The sequence below is a fragment of the Rhinolophus hipposideros genome (assembly GCF_964194185.1).
Source record: "Rhinolophus hipposideros genome assembly, chromosome: 11".
Lineage (NCBI taxonomy): Eukaryota > Metazoa > Chordata > Mammalia > Chiroptera > Rhinolophidae > Rhinolophus > Rhinolophus hipposideros.
In genome coordinates this window covers 8,683,673-8,700,534 of record NC_138057.1, presented here as the reverse complement: position 1 = coordinate 8,700,534, position 16,862 = coordinate 8,683,673, and the positions used below count along the sequence as shown (strand labels likewise).

General features: G+C 41.1%; 1 protein-coding gene across 2 annotated transcripts in view; it reads left to right on the top strand.

Annotated features, from left to right (window-relative positions):
• The first annotated feature begins 1,219 nt into the window (after window positions 1-1,219).
• Window positions 1,220-16,862, top strand: part of CDC14B (cell division cycle 14B) — an 84,229-nt gene continuing 68,586 nt past the window's right edge. For both annotated transcript variants that reach the window (XM_081067243.1, XM_081067242.1), the window contains exon 1: window positions 1,220-1,787. In XM_081067243.1, the coding sequence (XP_080923369.1) occupies window positions 1,628-1,787 (160 nt within the window). In that variant the 5' untranslated portion in view covers window positions 1,220-1,627. The remainder of the gene's footprint in view (window positions 1,788-16,862) is intronic.

Here is a 16,862-nt window from a genome sequence, read left to right as displayed (position 1 = left end):
TGAATAAGATTACAAAGCTTGTGACCTAAGTGGCTCTAGTTGCAGACTTCCAAGGAGACTACACGCAGAGCCTTCTTCCCCCAGGCCTCGTTCCTCCTTAATCAGCAGTACTTAAGATAAAGGCCTTCCACGGTAGAAGTCAAATAGTCCCTCCAGGAGGTATACTCCATCAAAATTTGCATTTCTGAGAGGCTTCCTGGAGGACGGACTTAAATTCACCGCTCTTCTAGAGGCTGACTGTAAACGTGAAAATGCTCGTGAAAAATTAGTAATAGTTTACAAAAGGTAGAATTTTTGGCTATGAAATGCAAAGACTGCCCTCCAATTTTCTCACCCTTTTAGATGCTACCATGGAAATTTGTGTAAAGGACCTGCAAAATGACACTTTTGGTTAAGTTCCAGAAAGGTCAGGCATTATTTTAACCCAGTAGAAAAACAAAGGTATATGACTACAGTTTGCAAGATAAAAGTTCAAGGATTAAATTCGCCACTTGCTTCAATACCTTTAGGTAAGAAAAACATAGCAACTGGTCTATAAAATTACTGAGTTAAGGCGGGCACTGGATTCCGAGATGCAGAGCTACGACGTGGTAATATACTATCTATCTCCACGGTATATACTATCTCCACGGTAGTTTGATCTACTCCTTAAGTAGCTCTTGATTGTTCTTTTTGAGTGCTGCATATAGGTGGATAAAAAGAGCACAGTTGATTTGAACAGTTCGTAAATTCTGAAACCGACTCCACCTTAAGTTTACACAGCAGCGGACAATTTATTCAGTCCAAGCCAGCAGCCAAGGCAAAAGTAAGTCCCTTCCAGTTGGCGCGATTACAAGGGAAACCAAGAATCCTTTAAAATATATGAATGCCAAAGAACTGGAGTTAAGTTACTGGAGTGAGGCTGTGTAAAGCTTTGGTGACTCATTAAAGGAAGTTGGAAACTGGGGTCTTGGCATTCGGGGAACACAGAAGAAACAGAAAAGTTGGGGAGCTAGCGGAGTGTCGCCGCACACATTTACCTTTGATTGGCGGAACCACTCAGACTTTTCTTTATGGCGTCACCGGGTACCTGCCTGTAGAAAGGCCCAGTCTCAGTGACGTCACGACTCGCTGACCAATGAAAGGCCTTAGTCTGCAGGCCGCGAGGAGGGTTGTGGGCCCTTTTTTGTGAATGAAGCTCCACGGAACAGCCCTCCTGGGGTCCCCCGGCTTCGCGGCCCGCTGTCGTCGGGTGCCTGGGCTGCAGCGTCCGCGGCCGTGGTGGACGCGAGCGGTCACCCTGGGCAGCCCCAGCTGCCCGCGGCAGCACTGTCGTCTCGGCAGCGCCAGCGGGCTGCGGGCACCGGGGGGCGGGCTGGGGGGCGCCGGCAGCGGCAGGAGGCGCTGTAGCCGGGGTTGCGGCGCCGGTTCCGCGGCGGCCGCCGGAGGGAGCGGGGCAGGCGCGGTGGGCCCGGCCACTCCTCCAGCTCCTGCGCGGCCGCCTCCTGCCGGGCTCTGCCGTCGCCCGCCGTCCCCGCAGCGCCACTCCGCGCTCACTGTAACGAGCGCCCGCGCGCGGGGCTGGCGGGGGCTTCGGCGGTCGCGCGGGGCCATGCTTGTGGCCCCCTAACGGACCGCGGCCGCCTCCATGAAGCGGAAGAACGAGCGGCGGCCAAACTGGGCCGCCGCGCCCCCCTGCTCGCGGCGCGGCTCGTCGTCCTCGTTGGGAGTGAAGAAGATCCGCAGCTCCACGTCGCAGGAACTGCATCACCTGGACCAGCCGGAGGACCTTTACCTGGACATCACCGGTGAGCCGGCGGGCGAGCGCGTGGCGGGGCGCCCTGGACCCACGGCACTGCGCGGTGGTCCCGGCCCCCCCACCTCCCCCAGCAGTGGAGGCGCCTCCACCCCACCCCCATAAAAGCCGCAGCCGGCCACACCCCCTCCTGGAACTGGGTGCCCGGGGAGCCCCCCTCTACCCCGAGTTGCCATCTGCGTTTGTGGCGAGCTGTAACTTTACCCGTTTGGTTCCCTCCTACGCCAGCAAGGTGGGCCGAGGGTCACCTTTCTAAATGGCTGGCGTCAGTTCGGCGCCACGGGTTTTTTCTAAGTTCGGGTTGATAACCTCCTCCTAGGGGTGCCAGCTCGGTTGGTCCTTACAGGAGCCTGAACCTCGGAGTCACCCCAGAGGATTCCCCGAGCGCGCGGAACGCGCCCGCATGGGAGCTGCCCTGTTTGTGTGGCGTTTGCCAAACCGCCGCTACTGGGTAGGAAATGGAGCCCCGCCTAATGCGGCGTACCCCGGCCGGGCGCGACAGCCACCTCCCTACCCTCCCTGCACCGCCCCCTCCCCAGTGCGCGCACGCGGTCATTCCCCTCCCGGGCTTCGAGAAGCACCGCATCACGTGGATGGCATTTGAACCCGTCAGCATGCTGAATGCCCAGAATTGTCACTTTTGAGAAATCGCAGCCAGCCACCGCAGGTAGAAAAGCAGCCCGTCGATAGCTGTTTCATTATTAGTGCTGGTTCTGCAATTCTTAAAGACTAATAAATTCAATTTGGCAGCTGTTGGGTTTGCCAGGATCGACAGTGAACCGTGTGAAAGCGTTACATGCGATGATGTATGTGGAAACGCTTTGTAAACAGCCGTCTACAATTTTGAGGGAATGTGCAGTCTGTTTTGTGCGACGCGTAGTGTGTACATCTCGCGTAAACCTCGGTGTGTCTGGGGTTTCTATTAATGGTTTTCCGCCCTTAGCTTTTGATGCACTAGGTGAACTGGAGTGGTCAGAGTATTAATTTAGAAAGCGTTCAGACAAACACAGAAATTTTGTAGAAATTATTTTCTAGATTGATGGATAGTTGGAAACTAAGATCCATTTTTGAAAAACCTAAAAGTAGAGCGAAGATTTCTCAACCTTGGTGGGTGGCCCTTGGGAACAGAGGAGGGAGGGGGAAGGAGTTGTCTTATGCCCCTGTCCCCAGCTAGCACCTGCGGGGCCCATGGTGGCGCATACCGCCAAGGAGGTGCAGCCAGCTTGCTGATGATGAGACCAAGTCCCACCATGGTGTGCACTCCATGGAGATGGCCCTGCCGAGAAGGACTGGGGGTGGAGGACCCACACATTCTTTATGCATTCCTTAGTTATACTTCTTCACAGAAACTGTGCAGTAGCATTTCATTTTAGGGCAAGTAACGCACTTACATGGTACAGAACACTTAATTCTAGAGGTACACCGGAGTATAGTGAAAAGTTGGTCTCAGCCACTGGGTGTCCTTCCTCAGAGGCAATGCATGTTCCTAGTTTCTTGTGAATCCTTCCAGAAATAGACTAGGCGTGCACACGGAGATACTCTGCCATACCCAAGCACAGGTAGCATACAACATCTTGTTTTGCACATTGGTTTTTCTTCACACTATTTCTTAGCAGATCTATTGTTTTATATTAGTACAGGCAAAACTGCCTCATTTGCTTTTAGTTACTGCTTAGGCCAAAGTAGATATGGTTTTAAAATCTAAAGCCATGAAAAAATATATGTGGATTTAAATGTATATATGTTTTATAACTCGTTTAGACAGCTTCCTATTGATGAACATTTAGATTGTCTCCAGTCAAAAAGGAAGTTTTTGACAACAAAGTCATTGGAGTAAATCTTCCTCCTTTATGGAGGAAAGCAATGCAGTGTGGCTGGCTTTCCTGAGACAGAGGCCAATGAATTAAGTTCGGAGAGTATCACCAGCAGAATATTGAGGAAACAGGTGGTGCAGTATATAAAATCAAAATGCTGTTACTTCAGATGATGGTAGGGTCCAGCCTCGGTGTCAGATCACTCCAGGGTAGTAAGAAAGTTAACTTTCCTTGAGATTTCTCCAGGTGTCCCTTAGTGACAATCTTTGATTCCTGGAATACTGAATCAGTCTGTTTTGGTGTGATATACAAGACAAATTAAAGCGACTGGATGCAGGGTGGGGATTACTTTTTATTGGCTTTGTAGGGAAGGATTGAGGCCTCATCCACAGCAAACGGCAACCTGGTCCCGTTCTGGCCAACTTGTTTTCCCCTGTCATTGTTTTCTTAAAAAGCAATGCATGCACATTTTTAGAGTCAAACGGTACCACAGGAGATATATAGATATCGTCTCTCCAGTAATACTTTCTTTCCCTTATGCATATTCAAGTTTCTACAAATTGTGCCATAGAAACCAGAGCAGTCCTCTTTTTAAAGCCTGCATGGTATTGCATTGTATGGCCGAAGTGTGATTTATTTAATGGTAATAGTTACTCTGGGGGGGGGTCTTCCACTCCCTACTGCAAATGGCTTCAGTAGCATCAGTGTACATGTCTATCTACATGTGTGACTATATCTGTAGAGTAAAGGAGAAGTGAAGAGGCTGGGCCATAGTATATACAGGGTTATCTATTCATCAGTGGACTTTGGGCAATTATAAATAATGCTGCTATGAACATTTGTGTACAAGTTTTTGTGTGGACATATGTTTTCAGCCCCTTTGGGTATATACGTAGGAGTGGAATTGCTGGGTCGCATGGTAACTTCATGTTTAATCTTTTGAGCAACTGCCAGACTTTTTTCCAAAGTGGCTGCACCACCAGCAATGTATTTAGGTGTTCTACGTCCTCGCCAACTTGTTTTGGGATTATGAAAATTCTTTCCCAGTGTAGTTGGTTTGTAAAAATTAATGCACATTATCACTTCTGCCCACTCTGCCCTTAAATACATTATTATTTTTTTTACTTTAGCCACTTGACTTTTTTTTTTTTTTTTTTTTTTTGAGGGCACAGCTCAAAGTGGCCCATGCGGGGATCAAACCGGCAACCTTGATGTTAGTAGCAGTGTGCTCTAACCAACTGAGCTAACTGGCCACCTGACATTTTTATTATACCCTATTTTATCTGTAAGTTGAATTCTCTTAGATCCCAGAGTATTTCATGTGTATGCATTTAATATAGAATGCTTACTGCCTATTTTTGTTCCTGTAGTCCTTTATTATGTGGTCCGTATTGTTTAGTGGCTAGCCAGACACCTCACTACACTGGGCATTTACTTTTACTAGGAGCAGACTGATGGGGGTGATGGGGGGGTGTTTATTCCCACCCCCATCTCATCAAGCTGTCATTGACTATTCATTGAGTTCTTGCCATGTGCAATGACTTGGATTTTTACCTGAGCTGTATTCCTGGTGCAGTTCCAGTGCGCCATGTGAAAGAAAGGTCATAAATACAGTGTAAACTGTATACATTAATGCTAAAGAGATACTGAGCAAAGATGATCAGAATGAGTTGTTACCAATCAAGGGAGCTGAGGGAAGAAGGGAAGTGAGGAAAGTTTTCAGCTGGATTTGGAACTAGATAACCTCCAAGATGGAAGAATTACCAAAGGAACAAATATTGGGCACAGTCAGGTTTTTGATTTTCCTATGAACTTCCTTGCGGCCAGAAGTCTGAATCTTTTGGATCTCTATGTTCTTATCCTGTAAATAGGGCCCTCTATAAACGATAGTGTGCATTCCCCTTTCCTCTTTATTAACAGAGAGAAACAGTTTTTAAAGACTATAACACTGGTGCATAACCTCTGTGTTTGGTAATTTATAGGATTGATAGTTGGTACAGAAATTCAGTTTATTTTACTTTTAAGATTTCTGACTAGTAAAGGAAATTGGTAATAACTACTGGCTAAAAACAGATTCTTGGTGGTTTGTCTTCAATTAAAAAAATTTTTTTTCAATGTCTGCCATGATGCTCTACCTTTTAAACAGTGTCTATATTATAACAGTAAGTCATTTTATTGGAGAAACTCTACTCGAGGTCATGATTGTCATCTGAAAGCACTCATTAATGGTATATTAGATACTCATCGAATAAAATTAAATAGATACACCTCTGCTTGCTCCCTTTTCTTTTTAGGATTTCAAAAAAATCATACTACACACCATTAGACAGGGAAAATTTATTCATTAACTCAAGAAGTATTTATTGAATGCTTACTATATAAGTCATTCATATTCATTGTTTACAGTGATAGAAGTATATTTTTCTCGACAGAAAGTGGATGCTGTTATCTGGGGCACTGATTCAAGAAGGAAATAAATTTGTTTTTCAAGAGTTTCATTTAGTAGATGGTTGAGTTTCAATAATTGAAGCTCATCAAAGTACGTAGTATTATTTTTTTTCTTGTTTATGACTTCTATACTTATTTTTAAATTTGTCCATGATGTGAATTAATTTTCTTGATTTATGTGCTTGTTTAATTCTTCAAAATCTTTTACTCCTGATGGTGTCATGGTCTCTGCTTTGTGTCTAATTCCAGAGGCATCCCAGCACCACACACAGATAAAAACTTAGCACAGTTTCAATGTTACTGCTTCAATGGACTTGAAGAATGGCTGGGCATAGAGATGAAGGGCAAGTGGAATAATTTGGTTACATAGATAGTACTAATGCCAGGAGTTGCCCGTCAGTGCACACCTAACTTCTCTGTGCCTTTGAATGGGCATGAATTTCCCAAGTTCCTGCTGGAGTTAGGGAAAGCTGGAATGAAACCACATTGTGTGGATTTTTAGGGTGGAATGACCTTTCTTGGAAGTTTCTGAGATAGTCTCTGGGGATCTGTGAATTGATAGGACAGGTGTTTTGTTTCTTGACAGAATTTCAAGTGATCATCTAGAAATATCACAACCATCCACTTTTCCCTCTGAAGAAGCCAAGACCGGAGATGAGTAACTTTGGCCAGATTGATGGTTTCTTTTTGGGAAAGCCATGACTACCTGACTTGCTGTTTCCAACAGATGAAGCTGCTTCACAGAGTTGTGCACGGTTTATTGAACATCTGGTTAGTCCTGTGCTGCTTAGGCTAGTAGATGAGGTCATAGTAGAAGCTCCACAAGCAGGATCTATAAAGTTGAATTTTTAGAGAAATGAGTAATTAATTACCTAGTGAATTTGGAAAAAGGAGCAAACTTAAGTACACAATTCAGGTCCTCCAGAGCTTAGACTGTTTTCCAAATTGGCCATCAACATAGCCCAGATTTTCCAGATATTTCATTCATTCAACAAATGTGTGTAATGAATACTGTGCCAGGCTTTTTTTCTCCTTAAGTGCTAAAAATAGGTCACTGCTGAAGATAGTCCCTGCTCTCCTGGAGTTTGTTTTCTGTGCTAAGTGAGAAAATAGAACTTGGAGGGTCTGAGGGAAAAACCCGGGTATAGAGGAACCATTTCATGGTTGCAATCTTTGGGGAAGAAAAACTTTGATGAGTAGAGTTTTTGCAGAGCTGATTCTTTGGGTTAGGCATGAAGACACCGGGGGAAGCTAATGTGTCTGCCCACACGGGGATTGAACACAGCCAGGTTATCAATCACTGTTAGAGTCACGACTTTCCCACCTATTTAAAAATGAAAGTCCGCAGAGTTGTTGGAAGGATGAAATGAAGGGGCGGCATGTGAAGTGCTTGCTTGGTGCCGTGTTGACAGTCAGGGCTCTGCCGATGGTCACAAATGTGCCAGCAGTAGGCCAGGCCGGAGACACAAGGGCAGACTGAGACAGTCATCAGTGCCGGAAGGGTTCCCAGCTCAGAAGCAGGCATTTCCCAGTGCATGTACTTGCGCAAAAGGTTTGGTGAATCAGCACAGTGAAAATGCAGTGTGTTCCTTTTTTTGCTTCTAAGCGATCTTCAGGGCACAAACGCTTCAGATGAGGCTGGCTCAGTATTTTTCAGAGCAGCGGAGGAGATTTGGCACCTTGCTGTTCTTGGGAAAAACGGGAAGGTTTTTCTTTAAAGATTCTTTGTAACAGGAAGAATAAACCCAAGCCCTTCCTTTGTTTTTGAGGCTATTGTTATGAATTTTTATTATACTGAGGAGTTTGTATGTTGTCTAATATTAAATTGCAGCTAAGATTCAAAGGCCTCATGGGAGAGCCTCGGGTAGAAGGTTATAGGAAGTAAATACATTACATTATTTACTGAGAATATACATTTTTCAGTGTAGTTAATTGAAAGCATGACTGTGCTCTAGTACATCCGTTTTAAGAAAGTATTACATAGATCCAAAAGATTTGATAATGGTGGTGTATATTATTGGCAGACGGCATTTATTTGGTGTGTCGGGGGGATAAATTGCCTTTGAAAAGGCCTTTCCATGCTTAATGTAGCACAGAGATACAATGTATTTGAAAGGTGTAGGTGCCAACATAAATAAATTAAATGTTTAAATCTGTATTTTTGTTATACTGGGAAAAAATAATTTTAGTAGCCAGTATTCTGTTTCCCTTCCCAGCCTAGCTATGGAATATTTTAAATCTTAGTAAATCCTTTAAGGTCCATAACATTACAGTTCTTTTTATAATTCTCTGTAAGTTGAAATGAAAAGCATGACCAGAGTGGTTTATCTGAATATAACAAAGCTGGTCCTCACTTAGGACAGGCGCCAGTATCAGTGAGGTAAGTAGGTGCAGGGGTTGCTGTGGGCAAAAAAGTGAAGAGAGTGTGTTGGTTAGGCAGGAGCTAACCAATCTTCACATATTGTTTTTTTATATTATTTGGTTTTTAGCTTTCAAGGTTAGTCACATAATTTCTAGAAGTGCTGACTACCGTATTAGGCAGGGATTACCTCTAAAAACATTTTCCAAGATACAATTGATTTTAACTCCTCTAAACAATTGATTTTAACTTCCCTAAAATCAAGGATATTTAAGTGGAATGTGTACATCTCATCTGGATTCTGGAGTGTATATGAAAGTTTTACGCCCTTCTCTCTCTCTTTTTTTTCTATAGCTTTTCATGGATACTGCTCCAACAAAGGTATTCAGATCATTGACTCTTCTTTGCAGTTCTTTCTGATGATTTTTAAACTGTAGATTTAATCTGTTAGTTGTGATTCTTGGTTCCGTCCCTTCCTGTTTACTTGTCTTAAATTTAGTCTTAGATAGCAGATTCAGTTTTCTGTAACTGTACGGTACCTTTCGTATGTTTACCACTCAAGTTGAAATTTGTCTTTATATGAAAAGTTTCGTTGGTTTCTGTGTCTAGGTAATGCTGAAAGTAGTTTCTGTGATATTGGGTTAATTATGAATGCTGTGTTTGGATGGTTGATATTTTTGGTAAAACTAAATTTTTTTCTGTTTTAATTGAATTTCACTTTTGTAGGCTCTTGCTGAAAGGATACTTAGAATGAGTTGTTATAACAGCCATTCTTGATCTCCCCTCTCCCCCCAAGGTTACTTAGTTATTTCTAAACATTTCTTTGCTTAATGGTCAGGCTTATATCTTATTTACTGTGTTTGACAAGGGGGAAATGTCATGAAATGCCAACCTGAACTTTAGAAACGGAAGCTTTTTTATATTCTTTTTTAAAAGAATTTTAAAAAATATTCTTATTCCCTTAATTTTCAAGTTCACCAAATAAGGCCAGTTATCAAAAGAGGAAGTGTGAATGGCCCTATTTGTACATATATATTTTTCCCCAATTTTTAAAAGATTTCTGATTTTATTCTCTTGGTCTTTTATTCAGCTTCTTTAATTTTTAGTATCATTTATATTCTGGGAGAGCAATTATCTTAGAATGCTTTACTCACTAGTTAGTTCAAAGATTGGTCTCATTGTCTTTGAGCCTGAAAAGCTAAGGAAACTAGGCTGGGTAAATTCATTCTAATTGTGTAATATCACATATTGAATTCATTTCTCAGGTAGTTCACTTTTATGCCTTTCAAATTTGGTTGGCAGTGAGTGCACTTTTCACAAAAGAAAAACATCTTGTTCCTGATGTCGATGATGTTTGTTCTTTCAAGTTCTAATTTGAAAGTAAGATTACTTTCTTGGCACTGCTATGTAATTTATAACACTGGTCTTTTTATACCCAATCCATAATGCTATAATGTCATTACAGATTCTGAATTCTCCAAGGCCCTCTATAGTAGGACCATCACAGCTGAGTCATCCTCTGCGTTTTGCTCATTTATACTCATTTGTATGACTTGTGCTATGGAATTAATTAGTGTATCGATTCAACAAATATTTATTGAGCAACTACTTTGAGCAAGGGATTGGGCCAAGTATTATGAGGAAGGGAGAAGGGGATGTGAAGATTTAAAACGACCTGCTCTTTATTCCTGAAAGATTGAGAAGGAATAGACTTTTAAGTCATCATCTCAATGAAGACAAGTAATGAAGGAATTAGTCATTATGTAGTTTTGCTGTCTTCTTCACTGAAACAGTGTCAGTTTGAGAAAATTTTGTGATGGAAATGTCACTCGGTAATTCCTACACAAAGTGAATTATTTTTTCCAATATGTGGTGAGAATGATTTGTCTTTTTGTCTTATGGTGTGTTTTGTGTGTATTTGCACATGTTAACAGTTCAAAGAAACCAGGATAAAAAAGTTTCATTTTGGTATATAACTAACTAATCATATATATATATGTATATATGCATATAGTTAATAATATACTGAAAACCCTATCTCTACTAAAACAGAACCAAAGAAAAGGTCTACATTCCAATTAATTCTGTATCTCTAATTTGAATCTCAAAGTATCGCAAAGTATATAATTTAAAATGAGATACCTGTTTATTCTTAAGAATACATTATTTATTGGTAAGAAATAATGACTGAGCACCTATTAAGCCGAATATTGCTTCTTAAATTGAAGGCACTAACGATGAAGATTGCTAAATATTTTCAGAGCTAGATTTGGTGTATGTGACTTGAACTGAAAAGCATTCTGATTTTCACATTCTTTTATAGGTGCTGAGGAAGATTTGCTTTGACATGAATGTATAACAGAATTAACAATTACGGTTTTACATTTTGGGGAGCTGTTCTCAGTCTGCTCTTAGAATTTTTTATTGTAATACTGTCATTATATAGCTTGTTGGAAGCACCTATCATCTGAAATGGAAGTATCTTATCATGCATTTCTTTCCTTTTTGACAGGAAACTCAAAAAAGCTTAGAATTTAGCTGGCAAACACAACTGAGACTGGGATTTTTAACTCCATTATTAATACTGAATTCTAATTTTAAACTATTGTGACTGAAGGGGCTTGAAGCAAAACTTCACTTAGGATATGTCTGAGTGCATTTTCTAGTCTCATCCTTACAATGGCTGCTGTAAGAACTGCAGTAGCTATTTCGGACTTTTACCCTGATCTCTGGGAAGTGACACTAGCACACAGAACGGGGTGCTTATGTCTACATCTATATCCATACCCATATCTGTATTACACAGGGGAGCTTATCTGTGAATATCATAGACATGATGGACACCTCTGAACGAATGGGATCTTTGGAAAGGAGGCTTGAGCTACCATTTTAAAACATTCTCCTATTTTCCTCCAGAACGAGCAGGAACTTTTCTTGATCACAGTAACACACAAGTCTGCTTTTTCCTTACTCCTGACAGCACCATTCATTGTCCCTACCTGTGATGGCAGTGTGTGTGTGTGTGTGTGTGGGGGGGGGTGACTGCTGGAACTGGGGATAGACTCTGCCCCAAGAGGGGGCAATATCCTCTTCATACCCCCCAGACCTGTCCGTAGTGCTCTTATGTTCTGCTAGTAACAAGTATCAAGACATGGTAGTTAACCTGAATTAAATAACAACTTTGCTCCAAAATGAAAAATACTTTATTTAATGAAATCTCTTATTTAGGAGAGGAGGAAAAGGAAGGTAAACCTTGGGCATCCTTTATCTACGAGAACCTATTCGGATTATTTTGATCAAACACATTTTTAGAGATTAGATTTGTGGATTCAGAAGACAGCCATTTCAGGCACAGTGTTAAAGGACTTTTTTTCTCTCTTAATGTGATAGTTTGGGGAATTTCCAAAATAAAAATGTGGGATATTTTGAAGGCTAAGAAATAAACTTGCACTTTTTTTTAAATCAAAGCTTTGTAGTAAGCCCTCTATTTTCAAATGATTTCGTATATTCTAATAGAGATTTATGAATTAGATTACTAAGTTTTGTTGTATGCCACAATTTTTAATGCCAATTTTTTGTGTACCTGTTATACACCCCGTTTAATACAACCCTATGCTGTGCTGCTTTGTTGTAATTTTATTGTCTTCATAGTATTTTACTAAGAAGGAGGCATATATGAAACTGTAGTCAATGTCTTGTTTTGGGTTCCCCCAGAACAGACAGAGCCAGATTCCAGCGCAAGTGCAGTTGACCCTTGAACAACACTGGCAGTAGTGGTGCCCAACCCTGCACAGTCAAAAATCCACATGTAACTTTTTTTTTTTTTAACAGGACTTTATTGGGGAACAGTGTGTACTTCCAGGACTTTTTTCCAAGTCAAGTCCTTTCAGTCTCAGTTGTGGAGAGCGCAGCTCAGCTCCAGGTCCAGTTGCCGTTGCTAGTTGCAGGGGGCGCAGCCCACCATCCCTTGCGGGAGTCCAACCGGCAACCTTGTTGTTGAGAGGACGCGCTCCAACCAACTGAGCCATGTGGGAGCTCAGTGGCAGCTCAGCTCAAGGTGTCGTGTTCAATCTTAGTTGCAGGGGTCGCTGCCCACCATCCCTTGCGGGACTCGAGGAGTTGAACCAGCAACCTTGTGGTTAAGAGCCCACTGGACCATGTGGGAATCGAACAGGCAGCCTTAGGAATTAGGAGCATGAAGCTCTAACCGCCTGAGCCACTGGACCGGCCCCCACATGTAACTTTTGACTCCCCGGAAACTTAGTTGTCCCTTGGTATCTGCAGGGGATTGGTCCAGGACCCATTGAGATACCAAACTCGACGGGTGCTCAAGTCCCCTATGTAAGATGCTGCAGGTCGACGCGCACAGTTGACCTGCACCCACAGACTCCCAACCACAGATCGAAAACAGTACGGGTAGTTACTGAAAAAATTCACTTGCAAGTGGACCCATGCTGTTTAAGGGTCAACTACTTTAGGAGATGATCCCAGGAACCTCTCCAAGGGGGGGTTGGCAAATGAGAGGGTCAGGAAAGGCAGGCCATAGGTGGCAAGTTAACAACTGTGGTAACTGGAGTTGGATCCTACAGGGGAAATCTGAGAGCCAGTATGGAGCAAACAAGGCCCGAGGGGGCTGGGATACTTAAACACCAGTAACTCGAGGGTGAATGATAGTTTGGAAGTGCTGTGAGAGTGTCCAAAATGGACCCTGTACTCCAGAGAAAGCCCTGAAAGAAATGTTGGTGCAATTGAAAAGTGTGCTGAAAGGGGGCGAGTTAAGGGTGGAGCTCTTACGGTGCCCCCTGCAGTCAGTTTCACTATTAATTTTTTTCTGTGTGCGCTTAGTGCTATTATTGTGTAAGTTTTTAGCTAGTTAGCATTCAACCATATCGTCATTATGTTGTGTCCTGGTGGAGCATTTTTGATAGCAAATGTTGAGAAAAAGGAATGCAGGTGATAGGGTGGGTTTGTGAGAACCAATGAGAGGGCACTGAGATGGAAGTTTAAAAGGTGTGGGCTTAATGAGGCCCTTGCAAGGAATTGTTTAAGGAAACTAGGTAAAGATCAGTATGCGTGCAGTTAAGGATGGTTGGAAGTTCTTTGATTTTTATGAAAGGCTTTACAAACATCTCAGCTAGGGGGTTTGACTAAACAATTGTGTGATTAGCATCTAGAAGAATTATGGGCAGTGACAGTCCAGACTCAGTGAATGTGAAGTGACTGGAGAGCTGAGCCATTGCCAGTGTGGAATGCCAGGGCTGGGTCTCCTCGGAGACTGTGGGTTCTGTGCAAGTTCCATTTCCAGGAACTCCTCATTCCCGTCTCAATGGAGTTTGTGCGTGTGTGAAGTCCGTTACCTTATGTCATTTGTTTCTAACGAGGCCAGATAACTCGTGTTAGGTACTCTCGGGAATGTTCAGGATAAATAAATCTACTGACTTAATGACTCAGCAGTTTATAATCTATATTGTATACGTGTACAAAGTGTTACACAGATACAAAGTAGGGAAACCACAGTTTACCATATGTGGTGTAGGAAAGTTTTCCTACCATTTTGGATGCTTCCCCCCATATTATTAAAGCATTGCACAGTCCATTTTTATTTTTCCTTGGAAATAATAATTCAGTTAACTGCTCTCAGTGGAGGGGAAAATGTCATACTGCTAATCTTGTAAGAGGTGAGATTTAACAATGCTGAAGCTTTCACATGGGATCAAGTTTCAGTAATAACAGCCTTGACTTTGAAAGCATTAGAAGCAATTTTTCTTCATTTTCTTGAGCATCAGTGGGCAGCTTTTAGAACTTACTTGAAAAAGTCGTGCTGGTGATCTTCCCTGCCCTTTAATCATGTTCCATATTTTTAAGGGGTGTTGATGATTCTGCGTTTACGACACATTCATCATTGGTCCGTGCAAGCCCTTTAGACAGGCTTTCTGTTGTTACTGAAATATGGCCCACTAAACAACATTCAGTTTACCCCTTGATCTAGAGTTGTGTTTTTTTAAGTTTTTCATTTTATATTTTGAATAGATAATTTATGTACTTGGTGCAAAATTTAAGAGACAAAAAAGAAAGTAGCACAGAGTACGATTCCCACTTTCCTGTCACCTAGCTACCTGTTTGCCCTCTTCAGAATCAGACATAACTAACCTCTTCTGTGTCTTACCAGAGATTTTCTATGTAATATTGGTGGTGCCTGTGCCAGGGGAAGAAGGGTGCTGTAGAAGGTCTTGAATCAATAATTAAATGCTCTTTTGCACTCATAGCTCCTTGGCCAGAATTAATCACACAGTGCTACCCAGTCACAGAGGGACGGGAATGTGTGTCAGGCAGGGAGCCAGAAATATTTGGTGAACAGCTTTAATGGCTACCACACGTAACCTTTTAGATGGCTCAGTGCACACTTATATACATAAATATCTCAATGATGCGTTTACATCAAGGTAAATACTGTTATCATTGCTTTTTCTACTTCATGTTACAGTGGAATCTTTCATTGTCATAAATACATGTCTAAATATCCTGGGGGGGTGCCAAAAAATGTATACACATGACTTGTATTCATCTTTTGTTATCGGTATATATCACAATTTTAATACAGTGTTTTCCTTTCTTAAAATATGTATACTTTTTTTTTGGCATCCTCTGTATACCTCAGTGGATGCATATTATTCCATTGTATGGATTTGTAATGTATTTCCTTGGGGCTCCTCTAGTGAGGAAAATGTATGTGAATTCATTTGCATAAAATCAGGTAGAGAATTTTAGGGTTGTAGACCTTCCCCAGCCAAACCATGGGTTCTTGCCATAGTCTCTAGGTTGTAAATATAAGCTCTATTTAAAATAACTCCTCTTTATCTCTTGTTTATCCCTTTTGTCCCCTCATATGTAACTTTTTAAACTTGATATTTTGGATAGGTAAATACATTCATATGGTTCTGAGACAAGTGTAAAGCAAACAGTCTCCTGTCTAGTTCTTCCACCCTGCTAGCCCCATGGTTTTAGTTTCTTATATTTACCTTGAGTTTTTAAAAATGCATTTGCTTAAAATATTGTTTCCTTTAAAATTATTATTTTAATGAACTTTTAAATTTTGGAATAATTTAAGATTTATAGAAAAGTTGCAAAGATAATGCAGAGAGCTCCTGTATATCCCTCGCCCGTTTCCCCTAATGTTTCATATATCACCGCAGTCCACTTGTCAAAACTTAAGAAGCCAACACTGAAGTGAACTATTCACTAAACTCTAGCCTTTATTTGGATTTCCCCACCAATATCTTTTTTTCTGTTCCAGGACACAATCCAGGATACTACATTACATTTAATAGATTCTTTATGAACTGAAAGATCGCACATTCTACACATGGTTTTGCACTGTGCTGTTCTCAACTGATACCATATTTCATTGATTCTAAAATGATAGGATGCATTTAATTTAAAAAGTAGCAAATATACTGGAAATGGCTTTTTGCAAATAATAACATAAAGCACTCAAAAAATATGATAGGATGTTTTATTTTAAGTACATCAAAGAAAGGAAACATGCTGCTGCCAATTACAACCGTCCATAAGTCATAGATTTTAAGATACAGAGTAATTTCAGAGATGTTCAAATATGAAAAAAATGTACATCTTAGAATTGATGGAATATGATATGTCTTGGAGATCTTTCAATTTTATTTTATAGAGACTTCCTCATTCTTTTTTTATGGTTGCACAGAATTTCCCTTTATCATGCACATAAGAGTTTTAATGAAACCTGTATTGATTCTTTTGTTTTCATTCTTTAGCTATAAAAAATAATGCTGTATTGAATAACCTGTTACATATGTCATTTCATATGTACAGATGTATATTGGGGATGATTTTCCAAGAAAGAATTGCTGAGTTAGAAGTATAATATTTGTAATTTTGATAGACATTACACTCATTTACAATCCCACCAGCAGTGTATGAGAGGACTTGGTTATAACTTCACCAACAGAGTAGTTTATCAAACTTTTGGATTTTTGCCAGTCTGACAGGTGGAAAATTATAGTCTCCGTGTAGCTTTCATTTGTATTTCTCTTAAGAGCATAGGTTGAGTTTCTGAAAACTGACTATAAATATCTTTTGCCTATTTTTCTGTTGGGCTGTTTCCTAATTTATATGCATTAGGCTCTTTAAATATTAGGGAGTTTATTATTGGTGATGATTTACAAATATGTTTTCTATTTGCCTTTTGATTGTCATTGCCTTTTGATTTTCTTATAGTTCTGGTATGGCACGTATTTGCCATGCAAAGTTTACTTGTATAGATGAGCCTGCTAATCTTTTATGGCTTCTGGATTTTAAGTCATAGTTGGACTCAACAAAGTTATTAAGGAATTCTAATGTTTTCTCCCATTTCTCCTTGGCCTGGCCTTTATGCTGTTGTTCTTATGCATTTTACTTATTCATATATTAA